Below are 18,403 nucleotides of genomic sequence, written 5' to 3' on the forward strand. Positions count from 1 at the left end.
AGTCTTCTTCTTTTTCTTCTTCTCACTTCTATGAAGGGTCAATGTGCCTGAGCAGCCTTCCCCATACCTCTCAGTCCTGCACCCCCTTGCCAGTCAGACCCATTATTCCTTCAGATACTTTTACGTTCTCCATCCACCTCTGTTTTGGCCTCTCTTGCTTCCCCTTCCTTATCCCCATCACTTTCTTGCCCATATCTTCATCATCTTTCCTCATCACATGTCCGTACCACTTCAACCTGCTTTCCTATACTTTCTTAGATGTTTTTCCCACTTTCTCTCCAATTGTCTCATTTCTTATTCTGTCCTTTTCTGGAACTCCACACGTTCATCTCAATGCTCTCACTTCTCCTCTAACTTCTCATGCTCTCCTTTTACTGTTCACGTCTCAGCTCCACAGCTGGTCTTACCGCCGTCTTCAAAACCTGACCTATGAGCCTATCAAACAATGGCATCTCCTCATCTCTCCACCTTGTGCACCTCAGACAAAAAATATAAAAGCAAGGCAGGTCACTTGTGGAAATTCTCAGATAATTCTGCTCTTATTCAAACAAGCAGTGTGGTGTAGTGGTTAAGGTTTTTGACTTCAAACAATGAGATTGTGGGTTCAAATTCCATTAGTAACACTGGGTGACTGTGAGGAAGTCACTTCACCAGGCTGAGCTCCAAGAAAAACAAAAGAAGTGGAACCAATTCTATCTCAAATGTTGTACATCACCAGTCTGGCAAGTTGTGTAGCATAGTGGTTAAGGTGTCAGACAACAAACCCCAAGGCTGCGAGTTCAAATCCCACATGGACATTGTGTGCCCACGAGCAAGGGACTTCACCTGCATGTGCTCTGATGGGGACAGAACGACAGAAATGAAACCCAGATGATGTGAGCGGTATTTCTGGGAGACAGTGTGGCGTAAGTGGTTATGGATTTCAACTGCACACCCTGAGGTTGTCAGTTCAAATCTACTGCTACTGACAAAGTGTGACCCTGAGGAAGTCACTTCACTTGCCTGTGCTCCAGAGGGAAAAACACAAGAATGGAACCACTTGTATATCAAATGCTGTAAATCACCTTGGATAAAAAACATCAGCCAAATAATTATAATAATAGCAATTATAATAATAACAACAATTATAATGATAGATAGATAGATAGATAGATAGATAGATAGATAGATAGATAGATAGATAGATAGATAGATAGGAAAGGCACTATATAATGGATAGATAGATAGATAGATAGATAGATAGATAGATAGATAGATAGATAGATAGATAGAGTGGCCTAATGCCTCAAGCCGTACTTCGGCCCTCCCTTGTCCAAGGTTGAGGGGGTGGGGAATGTAGCGGGGCTACTTAGTAATAATAATTATAATAATAACAATAATTATAATAACAACAATTATAATAATAACAGCAATTATAATAATAACAATAATTATAATAATAACAACAATTTTAATGATAGATAGATAGATAGATAAGGCACTATATAACAGATAGATAGATAGATAGATAGATAGATAGATAGATAGATAGATAGATAGATAGATGAAAGGCACTATATAATAATAGATAGATAGATAGATGAAAGGCACTATATAATAATAGATAGATAGATAGATAGATAGATAGATAGATAGATAGATAGATAGATAGATAGATAGATAGGAAAGGCACTATATAATGGATAGATAGATAGATAGATAGATAGATAGATAGATAGATAGATAGATAGATAGATAGATAGATAGAGTGGCCTAATGCCTCAAGCCGTACTTCGGCCCTCCCTTGTCCAAGGTTGAGGGGGTGGGGAATGTAGCGGGGCTACTTAGTAATAATAATTATAATAATAACAATAATTATAATAACAACAATTATAATAATAACAGCAATTATAATAATAACAATAATTATAATAATAACAACAATTTTAATGATAGATAGATAGATAGATAGATAAGGCACTATATAACAGATAGATAGATAGATAGATAGATAGATAGATAGATAGATAGATAGATAGATAGATAGATAGATGAAAGGCACTATATAATAATAGATAGATAGATAGATAGATAGATAGATAGATAGATAGATAGATAGATAGATAGATAGATAGATAGATAGATAGAGAAATGCACTATATTATATAATAATAGATAGATAGATAACACTATATAATAATAGATAGATAGATAGAGATAGTGAAAGGCACTATATAATAATAGATAGATAGATAGATAGATAGATAGATAGATAGATAGAGTGGTCTAATGCCTTTGGACTGCACACCCTCAGGTTGCGGGTTCAAACCCAGCTACTGAGGAAATCACTTCCCCTGCCTGTGCTCTAATTGGGACCACAAAAGAAATGGCACCATTTGCACCTCAGATGTTGTAAGCTGCCTTGGATAACAGTGTACAGCAATGACAAGGTAATAATAGCAAAGTTAAAAGTATTTGCTGAGAAAATAAATGTGGCAAGTACACATAGATCAGCTCAACAGATGACACAATTTGGAAACACACAAACCGGTCCAGAATAAACATTTACTTTGAGATGTTTTGAATAAAACTAACAACTGACTTTCGTGTTTCAGTTCCTTATCTCATTAGCTGCCCTGTCCTCTTATAAGTCAGAATTCATAATGACACTCATGACAATGAGAGGGTACAAATGTATTATTTTAGGAATTTGGCTTGATCTGCTAATTTCGGTGTTGAAGAAGAGAACACGTAGGCGTCTCCCGGATACTTAACGTCCGATCGGCTCATTTCTGTTTCCTTGTGGTGGGAATGCCGTTTCATTACAATGCACGTGAGTGATTTAAGCCTTGAAAAGCCTACTGTTACAAAATGAAACACATCCAGTATAATGCACTTGTTACAGCTAGGGCCCCACAATTGATCTCCTTTTCCTAGTTTTCACTACCCCGCCGCCCCATGCCCCGCCCAGACTGACCTGCAGGATGGCACCATACAGACGGAGCAGCACATTCCTGGGCTCGTCCCCGGCGCTGTCCACAGTGTCTGGCAGGGAGCAGAGGAACAACATGTTGCTGAGCCCTCCTCTACAAGAAGAATACAAAAGCACATTTATTTTGAGTTTGCGTGACAGTACAGTATGGTGACAGTACAAAGATGCGGGCACCCCCCTTTGTATGCGCGCGCGCGCCTGCTTGCGTCTCTCCTCGGACTGGTGGGTGCGCGTGCCCGCCCCCTCCTTCTCGTTCCTGCGCTTTAAGTCTCAGCTCTACCCGGACCGACTGCCGAAGCCTACCTCCAACTTGGGGGGCACATCGCGCGTGTGAGACTTTTGCATACATATATTTCCCTCCCCCCTTCTAAATTTCCCCGTATATAACGGTTTCCGTGTTTTAGCGAAAGGACTTCCTCCAAAGCACACACAACGTGCAAATCCTCGTGCGGGTCACAGACACATATTCCAGGCGCCACACCCCCTCTTTCAGTCAGTGGCGCATTCACTGCGTGGCTCGTGTCTGCCTCACATTTATTCTTCTTCTATTCCGCATAATAAAACAGAAATGTGTTCATTTTAAAATTTTCTCACAAAAAAGAAAAAAAATGCCACACTCGGTAAAGAATCGCGCTTTAAGACTTCTCTTATGAATACTTTAACCTATCGACGTTACTGATCGCCTCCGTCTTCTATGAACACCGTACAGTACGGTCTCCGGATATCTGCGCTTACCTTATGATACTGATGTGAAATTCGTCTTCGTTGATCTTCTTCCACGCGCCATGCAAGAATTCCTTGCACCAGAGGTACGCCTTGCGTCGGGTCTGCTCGTCGGGCTCCTCGGCTCGGATCACGTCTTTGCATTCTGGTTGCGGATCGGGCTGAACGTGAAGCTCGCCCGAGTCTACCAGTAGGCCCAGAGTCAAGGATGGAGATGTGGAGACCCCGTTCATGAACTTGGTTTTCATTTTGTCTTCTGGAGGTACAAGACTGGTTAATTTAAACAGAAGTGTTGTGGGAGTAAAAATGATAAATCGATTGCTTTAAATAGATATAGACCTCTTATCAATTAAAATTACAGACACGAAGAAGCTGTTCAGATGTTTAGCTCTATTGAACGCAGATCCGTGCTTAAGTTTAAAAACACAAAAGGAAGCAAATGACAGCGAACAGAACCCTCTCTATCGGCCGCCCTCACTCGATCTGTGTCTTTTGAAAGCTGTGCGTACTGTATAGAGCCCGATGAGCACTCATTGGTGTTTACATGGTGACGTAACAGAGCACGCCCCGCTGACGATGATTGGTTCGCTCGAAGCTACGACATAATAAACGAAGTTTTTTTTTCTTTTGAGTTAATGGCAGACGCGCTGCGCTAGGATTGCTGCGCACTCCGTACCAGGAGGAGGAGGAGGAGGAGGTGGTGGAACCGTGAATCATGGCAGCCTGCGTGTACGGAGTTCGCCCAAATTCCACGGCGCTATCACCAGGCGCTTTATCAGCTGAACAAAGTGCTTGGCATGACTGAAGTGAGTCACGCATAGGGAGGATGCAAAGCCGCCATAACGCGACGTGTCCCAGAGCAGGCTGACTGCACTAGTCAGTCCCATTTTTAGACCCCATTTTCACAATCGCTCGGCTTGCTTTAGGGGCTTCCACCCGTGCATTTCATCAGAGCGCAAATTTTCCGAAGCCTTTGGTGTAAAAAATTAGAATGAGATCTTGGACGGGTCCGTATTTTATGCCGCGGAAGACGTAATATATAGTGCCTTTCACATATCTATCTAGATGAAAAAAAAAACATACCAGACAAGAAGGCATACCCGTCACCATGGAGACTTCATGCTTCATTACATACACTGATAAGCCAAATACTTCTGGCCACACATCTAACCTGCCGCAGCTCCTCCGTGTGCCACCAATGTGGACTCCCGTAGGTTGTGAAATGGATCCAGAAGTGGGTCAGGCTTGTTGTTCTAACACATCACACAGATGCTTCATTAGGTTGAGATCTGACATCTGTCATATCTATTTTATTTTAGAGTGCCTTACATATCTATCTATCGCTATATAAATAAAATGTATTATCTACCTTTTGCCTTCAGAAAGAAACAATCTATCAATTATTTCTGTATTGTAACAGATTAAAAGCACTGCTGCATTTCTTTGCTTTATTGTTGATGGATTTGGGAATTGTATTTGACAAATTCATTTATATTTTTGGAATGTCTGTGTCAAGAATTTGTAAAAGGGAATGTTTACTTTGCAATTTTGTAACAGCCGACCCCTTTCCCAGCCGGCACCTACACCTCCAAGACCTGTGGCCTGGATAAATTAATTACTGAGGCTGAATCTTGTATATCAATATATCAAGCCGTACGTCTAACAAATAAACTTTTCCCCACAATCGACGGTGTAAACATAAGCACAAAAGAAAAGCAGATATGTAAAAATAAGTGAATATGTTAAAACAGAACACAACAACACACTATTGCACATACAGTACCCCATGTAGAATATATATGTACAGTATATCCCTCCACCAGAGCCATACCGTGACAACACTATATATATATATTGTGGTATATGGCCGGCTTGTGATCCCAGCCAATACCCCCAGTGAATTTCCCCTTTGGGATTAATAAAGTATCTATCTATCACTATTTCTATTATATAGTGCCTTTCATATCTATCTATCTATCTATCTATCTATCTATCTATCTATCTATCTATCTATCTATCTATCTATCTATCTATCTAATGGAGGTGCCCGGAAGACCAGCAGGGAATCTTGGACAACAGAGTTTTTATCCACAGCCCTGCTGGATACCATAGGGGCCGCAAGAGGGAGCTGCAGGGAGGGGCAAAGAGTCACATGTGCCCTATAACCCGGAAGTGTGTCATAGGAAGACCGACGGCAGAAGTGATGTACTTCTGGGGTGAAGAAAAGGACTTGTACCTGACCCGGTAGTGATAAAGAATCACATGGACTAGGGATTGGGAATACTTCCGGGTCAGGGAGTATAAAAGGACTGTGGGAGCTCCCAGACGACGAGCTGAGCTGGATGGAAGGGTGGCAACGCGTCTGGGAGTGGAGGATTGTATTGTGTTTGTGATTAGTGATTTGTTATATGAGTATTGTGGAGGAGAGGGTGCTTTGTGCACTGTGGCTTATATAAAAGAATGTCAGCTATTGGACTTTTTCCGGGTGTCTGGAGTCTTGGACAGGGGTTCAAGGGAGCGATACTGCCCCCTATCTGTCACTATATATGAATATATATATGTATATATATACTCAATGACAAACCCCCCTTGCCCCAGTAACATATAATGAACACAAACCACAGATAGCAATAAATGAACACAGAAAATGGTAATGATATTGAACTTGAGTCCGAGTGTACAATTGTCCTGAATGCGGATGACTGGTCAACTCATAAGAGATGCGTTTGTATTTCCCAGAATAACTGGAGCAACCTCACTGTGAATCCTCGGCTGGTGGTGGATGATGTGGTGGGGGTCTCTAGTGATGAGGGAATTGAAGTCAGTCCGGCGTAATGAAAGCAAACTGGTTTCAATGGCGCGATGTGGTAAACAGCAGGTAAGTTGATGCGTCGTGGTGAACTGTGGTCCTCGTCTCTCTCCCCTGTTCTCTCCCGATTCTTTATATTGTACTGCCGGATAATTGCCACATTTATTTTCTCAGTAAATACTTTTAACTTTGCTATTATTACCTTGTCATTGCTGTACACTGTTATCCAAGGCAGCTTACAACATCTGAGGTGCAAATGGTGCCATTTCTTTTGTGGTCCCAATTAGAGCACAGGCAGGGGAAGTGATTTCCTCAGTAGCTGGGTTTGAACCCGCAACCTGAGGGTGTGCAGTCCAAAGGCATTAGACCACTCTATCTATCTATCTATCTATTATTATATAGTGCCTTTCACTATCTATCTATCTATCTATCTATCTATCTATCTATTATTATATAGTGCCTTTCACTATCTATCTATCTATCTATCTATCTATCTATCTATCTATCTATCTATCTATCTATCTATCTATCTATCTATCTATCATATAGTGCTTTTATCTATCTATCTATCTATCTATCTATCTATCTATCTATCTATCTATCTATCTATCATATAGTGCTTTTATCTATCTATCTATCATGCCTTTCATTTTCTATCTATCTATCTATCTATCTATCTATCTATCTATCTATCTATCTATCTATCTATCTATCTATCTATCATATAGTGCTTTTATCTATCTATCTATCATGCCTTTCATTTTCTATCTATCTATCTATCTATCTATCTATCTATCTATCTATCTATCTATCTATCTATCTATCTAGTGCCTTTCATCTATCTATCTATCTATCTATCTATCTATCTATCTATCTATCTATCTATCTATCTATCATTATAATTGTTGTTATTATAATTGCTGTTATTATTATAATTGTTGTTATTATAATTATTGTTATTATTATAATTATTATTACTAAGTAGCCCCGCTACATTCCCCACCCCTCAACCTTGGACAAGGGGGGGCCGAAGTATGGCTTGAGATTGGCCACATGGACAGTGTCTAACTTGGAGTCAGTGCCGAGACCCCTTTGAATTCGGAAATTAACTGGACCCGTTTGAGAAATGATTTTGGCTGGACCTAACCATTTAGGCGCTAGCTTGGCGGAGAACCTTTTGCTGACATCCGGGAGATGGTGAGCTCTAATCCAGACCAAATCACCCGGCTGAAAGTGCGCTTCCTTACGCCGGGCATTATACAACTTGCCATGTCTGGATGTCGAACTCATCAATCTCTGTTGGACTCTCCACCGCAATCCCTCAAGCTTGAATAAATTATTGTAACTGGTGGTTTCTGGACTAGTGGTTCTGGGAAGGAATCAGTCAAGCGGGCCCTTCAGCTGTCTGCCCAGCGCAACCAAAGCAGTCATCTCACCCGTGGCTTCATGCACAGTGGTGTTCAGGGCACACCAGAGCTCGGGGAGCCATTTATCTCAATCCTGATGGCGTTCACCCACATAGGAGGTGATCATGTTCTTCAGGGTCCGGTTCACTCGCTCTGTCATGTTGGCCTGGGGATGGTAAGCTGTTGTCAAGTTTTTCTTCACTCCCCAGGCTGTATTAAAGTTCATCCAATACAGAGCTTGTGAACTGCGGACCCCGGTCTGAGACGATGTTCTTTGGCATCCCCCAGCGGGTGAAAATTTCGTTCTTCAGGGTGGAGCATATTTTGTTGGTCTTAGCGTCTGTTAATGTAAACAGCTCCACCCACTTCAAAAAATAATCAATCACCACCATCAGGATGGTTTTCCTCGAGCTGGTAACAGGAAACAGCCCCATCAGGTCAACTCCCAAAGTCTCCCCTGGTCCATCAGCGATCATTGATTGTAAAAATCCTTCTGGTTTACCAGGTGGGTTTTTGAGTTGCTGGCAGGTTATGCACTTCTTCACGTGGTGGCAAACGTCTTTACGGATAGACGGCCACCACGCAACCCCCAGGATCTTCAATAAAGTTTTTGTCCTTCCAAGGTGACCACCTAAAGGACTGTCGTGGTAATAACTCGAGGATGAGCTCTTCTAGGACCACTACTTGGTGCTGTAGACCCCCAAGGGAGGATGGAGTGGTCCTGTACAGAATCCCCTGGAGGTCCACGAAGTGTACCTGGTCAGTGCGCTGTTGCTCCAGTCCTTCCCTGATGTTCTGGCAGAACGGACTGGTGACTTGTGTTTGAGCCAGGTCTTCAAGGCTTCTTGGCAGAGGGAGGACCATCTTCTTTACCTCTGCCAAACACACCATCCCCGGTGGCTTTGACGCCCTGGACAGAGCATCAGGCACGACATTGCCACAGCCCTTCCAATTGGTCACCTTGAAAGTAAAGTTCTGGAGGCGGAGTACCCACCTGGTTAGACGGGAGGAGGTCTTCAGGTCAGAGCGTGATGGTCTGCATACACTTCAAACTCAACCCCGAACATTCTTTTTCAGCCTTCGAATAATTCAGCTCAGTGCTGTGCAATGCTCGAGAGGCGTACACGATGACATGTTCAGCCTGCTGGACTTTCTGAGTGAGCACGGCGCCAAGCCCCAGGTTGTTGGCATTAGTTTGTACCTGGAAGGTGAGCCGTGGATCTGGCTGGGCCAGAACGGGCGGTTTTTGAAGATGGCTCTTTAGTTGCTCAACTGCATCCTGGCACTCCGTTGTCCACTCCCTCGGGACGTCTTGTTTTCTTAAGTAGTTCAAGGGAGCCGTCCTGCCATCCTGGAGATGAACTTGTGATACCACCCCACTAACCCAAGGAAACGTTGTAAACATTTCAAATCCGTGGGCATGGGGTAGTCCCGGATGGTTAAGGTCTTCTCGGGGTCTACAGCGACCCCCTCCGATAAAAGAATGTGCCTGAGGAAGCGGATGTGGGGTTGAATGAAGGTACATTTCTTCATGTTCAGCGTGAGGTGTGCTTGATGAAATCGTTGGAAGATGGTGTCCAAGTCTCGGAGATGTTGTTTAATAGAAGGGGAGTAAACAATGACGTTGTCGATGTAAACAAAGGAGATCTTGCCTATCAACCCCTGAGCCGCTGGAAGGTGGCCCCGGCATTTTTAAGCCCAAAAGGGACGACTTTGAATTGGAACAAGCCTTCAGGGATGATGACTGCCATCTTCTTCTCACTCCCCTCGTCCATCTGCACCTGCCAGTAGCCACTGCGGAGGTCCAGTGTACTGAAAACTACAGCTCCAGGCAGTGACTCCAGAATCTCATGAACCAGGGGCATGGGATATGCATCTAGGCTCGTCTTTCTGTTAACCCCCGTGTAGTCCACGCAGAAACGATATGTGTCATCAGTCTTCTTCACAAGGACTACAGGGGACGCCCAGGAGGAGGAAGATGCTTCGATTATTCCCTCTGCGATCATTTGATCAAAATGTTCTTTAATTTATGCCCTTCTTTAGTGGAGAAACACAGTGCCTTACTGGAATTTCATCCGAGGTGTGGATCACGTGGGTAACCCCACGGGCGACTCCTAATTTTTCAGTCTGCACCTCGGCCCATTTCTTTAGCACCGGCCTCACCTCTTTGGGCTGTTCCTCCACAGGGGCTGCTGCTGAGGTTCTTGCGTCGCTCCTCACTGCCGCGTAAAAACCAATGAAGTCTGAGCCCAGATCTTCTTTTGATGTATAAATAAATTCGCATACCCCTTTCCCTGGCACTGTATAACCCCTGGGACTGAGATGGATGCTCATCTTCATGGTGGTCAAAGAATCCAGCCCAAGGAGTAACAGGACAGACAGGTGCCGGTCATCCAGGACATAGGTTTCCATCTCTCAGGTGGTGGAGAGTGCACTGTACCTCAAGGGGACTTTGCCCAGGGCCCTGTGTTCACTCCCATCTGCCAATACAAATCGGACAGACGGGGCAGATGTTAAGTTGTCTGATGGTCGGCTAATCCTCTTCCAAATACTAAAACGTATTAAGGTGTGATGGCTCCCTGTATCCACCACCGCATCCACCTGCCACCCCCGCAACTTCACTGGGACTAACAGGAGGGACGTACTTGCTTCCATGATGGCGAGATCAGCTTCCGACTGGCAAGGTTTGGCTTGCTGGGGTTTTAGGGGCTGGGTTTCTCGTGTACTGGCTTGTACTTTGTTCCAGTACATTTTTGAGTTTCCCCAGTCCCTTTCCACTTGCGAGCCCACCTACACCAGGTCTTCCACCGACCCCACAACCCCCCTGAGACTCCCAGCTAACCACAGGTTACAGGCATTAAGGATGCGGTGGACCACCTCTTCTTCAGACATAGCCGGCCGCCACTTGAAACACAAAGCCCGATATTCATAGGCGAAGTCCTGGATGGATTGTGAAGGCAGTTGCACCATGGATCACAGCTTGTCCTCCGGTTCGGATTTGTAGTCTTCCGGAAGAAAAGCAGTGAGGAAAGATTGGTGAAAGGATCCCCAGTCTTAAATATTCTTCTTGGCCGTCAACCACCAGCTCTGCACCGGTCCCGAGACTCCCTCTATCACCCCCATAAGCTCTTCTGGGGTTAAAGGGTTAACAGCCAGATACGCCTCCCCTTCTTCCACAAAGTTGAGGACATCATTGATGTTATATTGAGCCCCCAATTTGGGAAAGGAGAGACGCACCCCAGGGATGGAGGGCCGATTGATGTATTCACCTCACCCCCACGGGACCCATACGGCGTAGAATGACAGGGTGACTGACGCAAATTCTGGAGACTCCTTCAGACCTTCCCCTGAAGAGATTCTTTCCACCCGAGCGCACTTTCAGCAATGTTGTGGACTGGGCTGGCACCCTGCCCGGGGTTATTTTCCTGCCTTGTGCCCTATGTTGGCTGGGATTGGCTCCAGCAGACCCCCATGACTCTGTAGTTAGGATATAGCAGGTTGGATAATGGATGGATGGAGGTTGCACTGTATGCGCCATCTGTTGGAATGCATAAAATAAAGTGCATATCATTAGTGCCTGTGGTGGGCTGGTGCCCTGCCCGGGGATTTGTTCCTGCCTTGCGCCCTGTGTTGCCGGGGATTGGCTCCAACAGACCCCTGTGACTCTGTGTTAGGATATAGCGGGTTGGAGACAAATTTCCTGTTCAAATAGAGGGGAGAAACATTAGGTGCGGCAGCCACGAGCCTCACCTCACTTTGGACTGCGATCTCCTCACACACTGACGGGGTTGATGCCTGTGATTGGCGCGGGCCTGTTGCTGTCTCTCTGTATGTCGCCAATAAAAGTTTTTCAGACATGTTTATCATACCAGGAGAAGGTGGGAGCAGAGGATGCCATCATCTACATGCTACACCGATACCTCTCCCACTTGGACAGAGGCAGTGGTGCTGTAAGAATTATGGACTTCTCTAGCGCCTTCAGCACCATCCAACCTCTGCTCCTTAGGGACAAGCTGATAGAGATGGGAGTAGATCCATACCTGGTGCCATGGATCGTGGACTATCTTACAGACAGACCTCAGTATGTGCATCCCAGGAACTGCAGGTCTGACATTGTAGTCAGCAGCACAGGAGCGCTGCAGGGGACTGGACTTTCTCTGGTCCTGTTCAGCCAACATACATCAGACTTCCAATACAACTTGGAGTCCTACCACGTGCAAAAGTTCACTGACAACACTGCTATGGTGGGCTGCATCAGGAGTGGGCAGGAGGAGGAGTACAGGAACCTAATCAAGGACTTCGTTAAATGGTGCGACTCAAACCACCTACACCTGAACACCAGCAAAACCAAGGAGCTGGTGTTGGATTTTAGGAGTCTCAGACCCCTCATGGACCCCGTGATCATCAGAGGTGACTGTGCAGAGGGTGCAGACCTATAAATACCTGGGAGTGCAGCTGTTTGACAAACTGGACTGGACTGCCAATACTGATGCTCTGTGTAAGAAAGGTCAGAGCCGACTATACTTCCTTAGAAGGCTGGCATCCTTCAACATCTGCAATAAGATGCTGCAAATGTTCTATCAGAAGGTTGTGGTGAGCGCCCTCTTCTACGCGGTGGTGTGCTGGGGAGGCAGCATAAAGAAGAGGGACAAACTGGTGAGGAAGGCAGGCTCTATTGTAGGCACAGAGATGGACAGTTTGACATCCGTGGCAGAGCGACGGGCGCTGAGCAGACTCCTGTCAATCATGGAGAATCCACTGAACAGGATCATCTCCAGACAGAGGAGCAGCTTCAGCCACAGACTGCTGTCACCATCCTGCTCCAGTGACAGACTGAGGAGACCCCACACTATGTGACTTGGGGGGTAAACGTTAACATTATACAAAGTTATTGTCTGTTATACCTGCATTGTTATCACTCTTTAATTTAATATTGTTTTTTATCAGTATGCTGCTGCTGGAGTGTGGGAATTTTACCTTGGGGATTAATAAAGTATCTATCTATCTATCTATCTATCTATCTATCTATCTATCTATCTATCTATCTATCTATCTATCTATCTATCTATCTATCTATCTATCTATCTATACACCCTGATTTTCCACAGTCTGGCGTGTGTGACATATTTTGTCTTGCTGATCGGACATAAAACCGCAGTGAAAAGGCACAAGGTGAGGCAGGCAGTACCGAGCCGCCCTGAGGGGGAGCATGAGAGCCCAACAGGTGCTCGTTGCTGCTGTTCTTCTATGCAGAGGCGCCACTAACGCTGTTGGCACTTTTACAGCCCAAGTAATCCTCGGGTCTAACGCTTATACAAGACGTGTCTATACAGTTGCCTGAGTGACGCTCGGGTCTGATGTAAAGTTTAGGTTAGCAAAAACTGAAATTTGAGAATATTACAAATGGGCCTTCTTCAGGGAACAGCTAATGGGTTACAACCTACAGATCTTCTGCAGCAATTCAAGGAAATGAAGCCTTGAAAGTTGAAGTAAACAATTTGCACAGGTGTCCCAACTTGTGTTGATTACTTCAAAACCCTCTGTGTGTCTTAAAGCAGAGCGGGTGCAGACTGTGGTAAGACACCCTCCGAAGTGCTACTTGGACAATATTACAGAGATAATGTTAAGAAAATGACAATTAACAAATGAAATGAGACAGAGCAGCATTACACTTATAAGTGTAGGCCTTTCATTGAGAGAAGTTGCAAAAAAAACAAAAATCAAAGTGTTGGTGAGTCCATGGATGTCCTGCACAATCTAAAGGCAACTGGAAACTGGAAGAAGCTGTGATAGGAAGAGAGCCAAAGTCACAAGCCAATCAGAAGACAAGTTTCTAAAGGGTCACCACCTTGCATGACCGTAGGTGCCTCACAGCGCAACAGCCAGCTTAACAGAACAGGTCAGTCTGTACTGTGAAGGGGTGCTGGTTTGACAGGCCGAGTGGCAGGAATAAAGCCGTTCTTTACCTTAAAGGGCCTTGAAAGACCACCTGTGGACCACAAGTCTTATGGGCCGACGAATCCAAATTTGAAATCTTCGGTTCAACGTGCAGTGTTTGTAGGCCATCAAGTTGTGAAAGGGTGGCTCCTCAGGGTGTGACACCAACGGTCAAACATGGAGGAGGAAGTGAGAAGGTCTGGGGTCCTTTAGCCGGAGGCAGAGTTGGTGACTTGCACAGAGTGACTGGCATTGTGAATCACAAGGGGTTAGCACAGTTTGGCTGCTAGATCAGCAAAAGGCACAGGCTACTAAATTCAAATTCTGTACACTTAATGATTCCTTGACTTGTTCTTTTATTTGCCATTGTTTATTTGCTCTATGCCTTCATTTCATGAAACATTAAGACATTGAGGTTCAAGGTGGCTTTATTTAGTTCTGTTTACACAAGAAAACATGAGGTTTGCCTTCTCAGGTGCATCTAAAAACAAGACAGAAGGGAATGAAACGAAACAAATTGAGACGAGACGGGTTAAGGTCAGGCAGTTTGATTGATTGTGCATATTTACACAAAAATGGTTACAGGATGGGGTGGCACAGTGGTAGCGCTGCTGCCTCGCAGTTAGGAGACCTGGGTTCGCTTCCCGGGTCCTCCCTGCATGGAGTTTGCATGTTCTCCCCGTGTCTGTGTGGGTTTCCTCCCACAGTCCAAAGACATGCAGGTTAGGTGCACTGGCCATCCTAAATTGTCCCTAGTGTGTGCCTTGCGGTGGGCTGGCACCCTGCCCAGGGATTTGTTCCTCCCTTTTCACCCTGTGATGGCTGGGATTGGCTCCAGCAGACCCCCATGACCCTGTAATTAGGATATAGCGGGTTGGAGACGCATTTCCTTTTCAAATAATAGGAAGAAACACGAGGTGGGGCAGCGACGAACCTCACCTCACTTTGGACTGCACTCTCCTCACACACTGACGGGGTTGATGCCTGCGATTGGCGCGTGCCTGTTGCTGTCTCTCTGTATGTCGCCAATATAAGGTTTGCAGAGATATTTATTAAACACCCTGACTTTCCACAGTCTGGCTAACATCTTTAATGAATGTGTGCGACATATTTTGTCTTGCTGATCGGACATAAAACTGCAGTGAAAAGGCACAAGGTGAGGCAGGCAGTACTGTGCCGCCCTGAGGAGGGGTGCATGTGAGCCCAACAGGTGCACGTTGCTGCTGTTCTTCTATGCAGAGGTGCCAATAAGTTAGCGATATCAGAAAGTCACGTGCACTGCAGCAGGCCATTATTTTTATTTTTTGTTCCGACTCACTGACAAAATCGAAGATTAACACTAGAATTAATAAAGCCTACGAAAAAACTTGTAACTCTGCCTCACCTTAAATCCCTTCGTACCTCTCCGTCAGCATCTTTTGTCTTGTAAATGTGTCGATAAGCAGCAAGCAGCCTGCTATGACATCCCCCCCACCTCCTACAACCATCGCCGCACAAAGTTTTCTCAGCTCAAGTGTGTTTACCTCTGTTGTCAGTCGCTTAGAGTTGTATAGACTAGAGGAAATACTATATTGTTATTTGGAACACATGCGTGTCTTGTGTGTTCCATGTCTACAGCAATCTATGTAAACACCGTTAGAACAGAAACGTTTTTCATGTTTTAGTAACAATTGACAAAATGTAGAGATGAAGCGTATAATGTGTGAAGACATCCATCTATCCATCCATCCTCTTCCGCTTATCCGAGATCGGGTCGCGGGGGGCAGCAGCTTGAGCAGAGATGCCCAGACTTCCCTGTCCCCGGCCACTTCTTCTAGCTCTTCTGGGACAATACCTCCATCGTGTCCTGGGTCTTCCCCCGGGCCTTCTCCCAGTTAGACGTCCCCGGAACACCTCACCAGGGAGACGTCCAGGAGGCATCCTGATCAGATTCCCGAGCCACCTCATCTGACTCCTCTCGATGCGGAGGAGCAGCGGCTCTACTCTGAGCTTCTTCTGGATGACTGAGCTTCTCACCCTATCTTTAAGGGAAAGCCCAGACAACCTGCGGAGGAAACTCATTTCAGCCGCTTGTATTCGCGATCTCGTTCTTTCGGTCACTACCCATAGCTCATGACCATAGGTGAGGGTAGGAACGTAGATCAACTGGTAAATTGAGAGCTTTGCGTTACAGCTCGGCTCCTTTTTCACCACGACAGACCGATGCAGAGCCCGCATCACTGCGGATGCCACACCGATCCGCCTGTCTATCTCACGCTCCATTCTTACCTCACTTGTGAACAAGACCCCGAGATACTTGAACTCCTCCACTTGGGGCAGGATCTCTCCCCCAACCCTGAGAGGGCACTCCACCCTTTTCCGGCTGAGGACCATGGTCTCGGATTTGGAGGTGCTGATTCTCATCCCAGCCGCTTCACACTCAGCTGCGAACCGACTCAGAGAGAGCTGAAGATCACGGCCTGATGAAGCAAACAGGACAACATCATCTGCAAAAAGCAGTGACCCAATCCTAAGTCCACCAAACTGGAACCCCTCAACACCCTGGCTGTGCCTAGAAATTCTGTCCATAAAAGTTATGAACAGAATCGATGACAAAGGGCAGCCCTGGCGGAGTCCAGCTCTCACTGGGAATGGTACAGGGACCGAACAGCTCTTAGATAGATAGATAGATAGATACTTTATTAATCCCAAGGGGAAATTCCCATACCCATACTGATAATAACAATATTAAATATCAGAGTGATAACAATGCTGGTATAACAGAGAATAACTTTGTATAATGTTAACGTTTACCCCCACCCCGGTGGAATTGAAGAATCACATAGTGTGGGGTCTCCTCAGTCTGTCAGTGGAGCAGGATGGTGACAGCAGTCTGTCGCTGAAGCTGCTCCTCTGTCTGGAGATGATCTTGTTCAGTGGATTCTCCATGATTGACAGGAGTCTGCTCAGTGCCCGTCGCTCTGCCACGGATGTCAGACTGTCCAGCTGCGTGCCTACAATAGAGCCTGCCTTCTTCACCAGTTTGTCCAGGTGTGAGGCGTCTCTCTCCTTTATTCTGCCTCCCCAGCACACCACCGCGTAGAAGAGGGCGCTCGCCACAACCGTCTGATAGAACATCTGCAGCATCTTATTACAGATAAGTCTTCTAATGAAGTATAGTCGGCTCTGTCCTCTCTTACACAGATCATCAGTATTGGCAGTCCAGTCCAGTTTATCATCCATCTGCACTGCCACATATTTATAGGTCTGTACCCTCTGCACAGTCACGTCTGATTATCACGGGGTCCATGAGGGGCCTGGTCCTCCTAAGATCCACCACCAGCTCCTTGGTTTTGCTGGTGTTCAGGTGTAGGTGGTTTGAGTCGCACCATTTAACAAAGTCCTTGATTAGGTTCCTATACTCCTCCTCCTGCCCACTCCTGATGCAGCCCACCATAGCACTGTCATCAATGAACTTTTGCACATGGCAGGACTCCGAGGTGTATTGGAAGTCTGATGTATGTTGGCTGAATAGGACCAGAGAAAGTCCAGTCCCCTGCGGTGCTCCTGTGCTGCTGACCACAATGTCATACCTGCAGTTCCTGAGATGCACATACTGAGGTCTGTCTGTAAGATAGTCCACGATCCATGCCACCAGGTGTGAGTCTACTCCCATCTCTGTCAGCTTGTCCCTAAGGAGCAGTGGTTGGATGGTGTTGAAGGCGTTAGAGTAATGTGAAGCCTGAAGTCCAAATATCAGATAAACAATTACACAAAAGGTACAAGTATAACAAAAAAAGTGTGTTTCTATTCATGAATATAACTGCACTCTGGGCCCCCTCCAGTTTGCCTACCATTGCAGCAGGTCCACTGAGGATGCCATCTCCATAACACTTCACACCACCCTGTCTCATCTGGAGAACAAGAACTGTTAAGCCAGGCTGCTGTTTATGGACTACAGCTCTGCATTTAACACCGTCATTCTATCCCAGCTCATCGCTAAACTCCTATATCTGGGGCTTAGCTCTGCACTGTGTAACTGGGTACTGAACTTCCTCACTGGCAGACCTCAGCAAGTGCATATGGGTGGAAAAACCTCCTCCATCATCACCATCAACACTGGCACCCCACAGGGCAGCGTGCTGAGCCCCCTGCTTTACTCTCTCTACACCCATGACTGCGTAGCTAAGCACAGCTCTAAAACCATCCTCAAGTTTTCTGATGATACCGCTGTAATAGATCTGATCAGCAATGACGATGAGACGGCCTACAGGGAGGAGGTCAGACTCCTTTCAGAATGGTGTCAGGACAACAACCTCACCCTCAACGTTAGCAAAACTAAGGAGATGATTGTGGATTTCCGCAAACGGGCAACAGAGCACAGCCCCATCTACATCGGAGGTGAGGCTGTGGAGCAGGTCAGCAACTTTAGGTTCCTCAGAGTCACCCTCACTGATGACCTTAGATGGGCAAGTCACACTGCGGCAATTGTCAAGAAAGCCCAACAATGCCTCTACTTCCTCAGGAGACTGAGTAAAGCCTGGATGTCCCCCACAACCCTGTGCAGATTCTACAGGG

General features: G+C 45.7%; 1 protein-coding gene across 1 annotated transcript in view; it reads right to left on the reverse strand.

The window, feature by feature from the left end:
* Positions 1-4,192, reverse strand: part of chka (choline kinase alpha) — an 84,540-nt gene extending 80,348 nt beyond the window's left edge. Inside the window, exons 1-2 of the mRNA XM_039738914.1 lie at positions 3,707-4,192; positions 2,957-3,065 (exon numbers count right to left, since the gene is read on the reverse strand). Of these exons, the coding sequence (XP_039594848.1) occupies positions 2,957-3,065; positions 3,707-3,942 (345 nt within the window). The 5' untranslated portion in view covers positions 3,943-4,192. The remainder of the gene's footprint in view (positions 1-2,956; positions 3,066-3,706) is intronic.
* Between the last annotated feature and the right edge of the window lie 14,211 nt (positions 4,193-18,403).

Source organism: Polypterus senegalus, chromosome 1, assembly GCF_016835505.1.
Source record: "Polypterus senegalus isolate Bchr_013 chromosome 1, ASM1683550v1, whole genome shotgun sequence".
In the NCBI taxonomy this organism is placed as follows: domain Eukaryota; kingdom Metazoa; phylum Chordata; class Cladistia; order Polypteriformes; family Polypteridae; genus Polypterus; species Polypterus senegalus.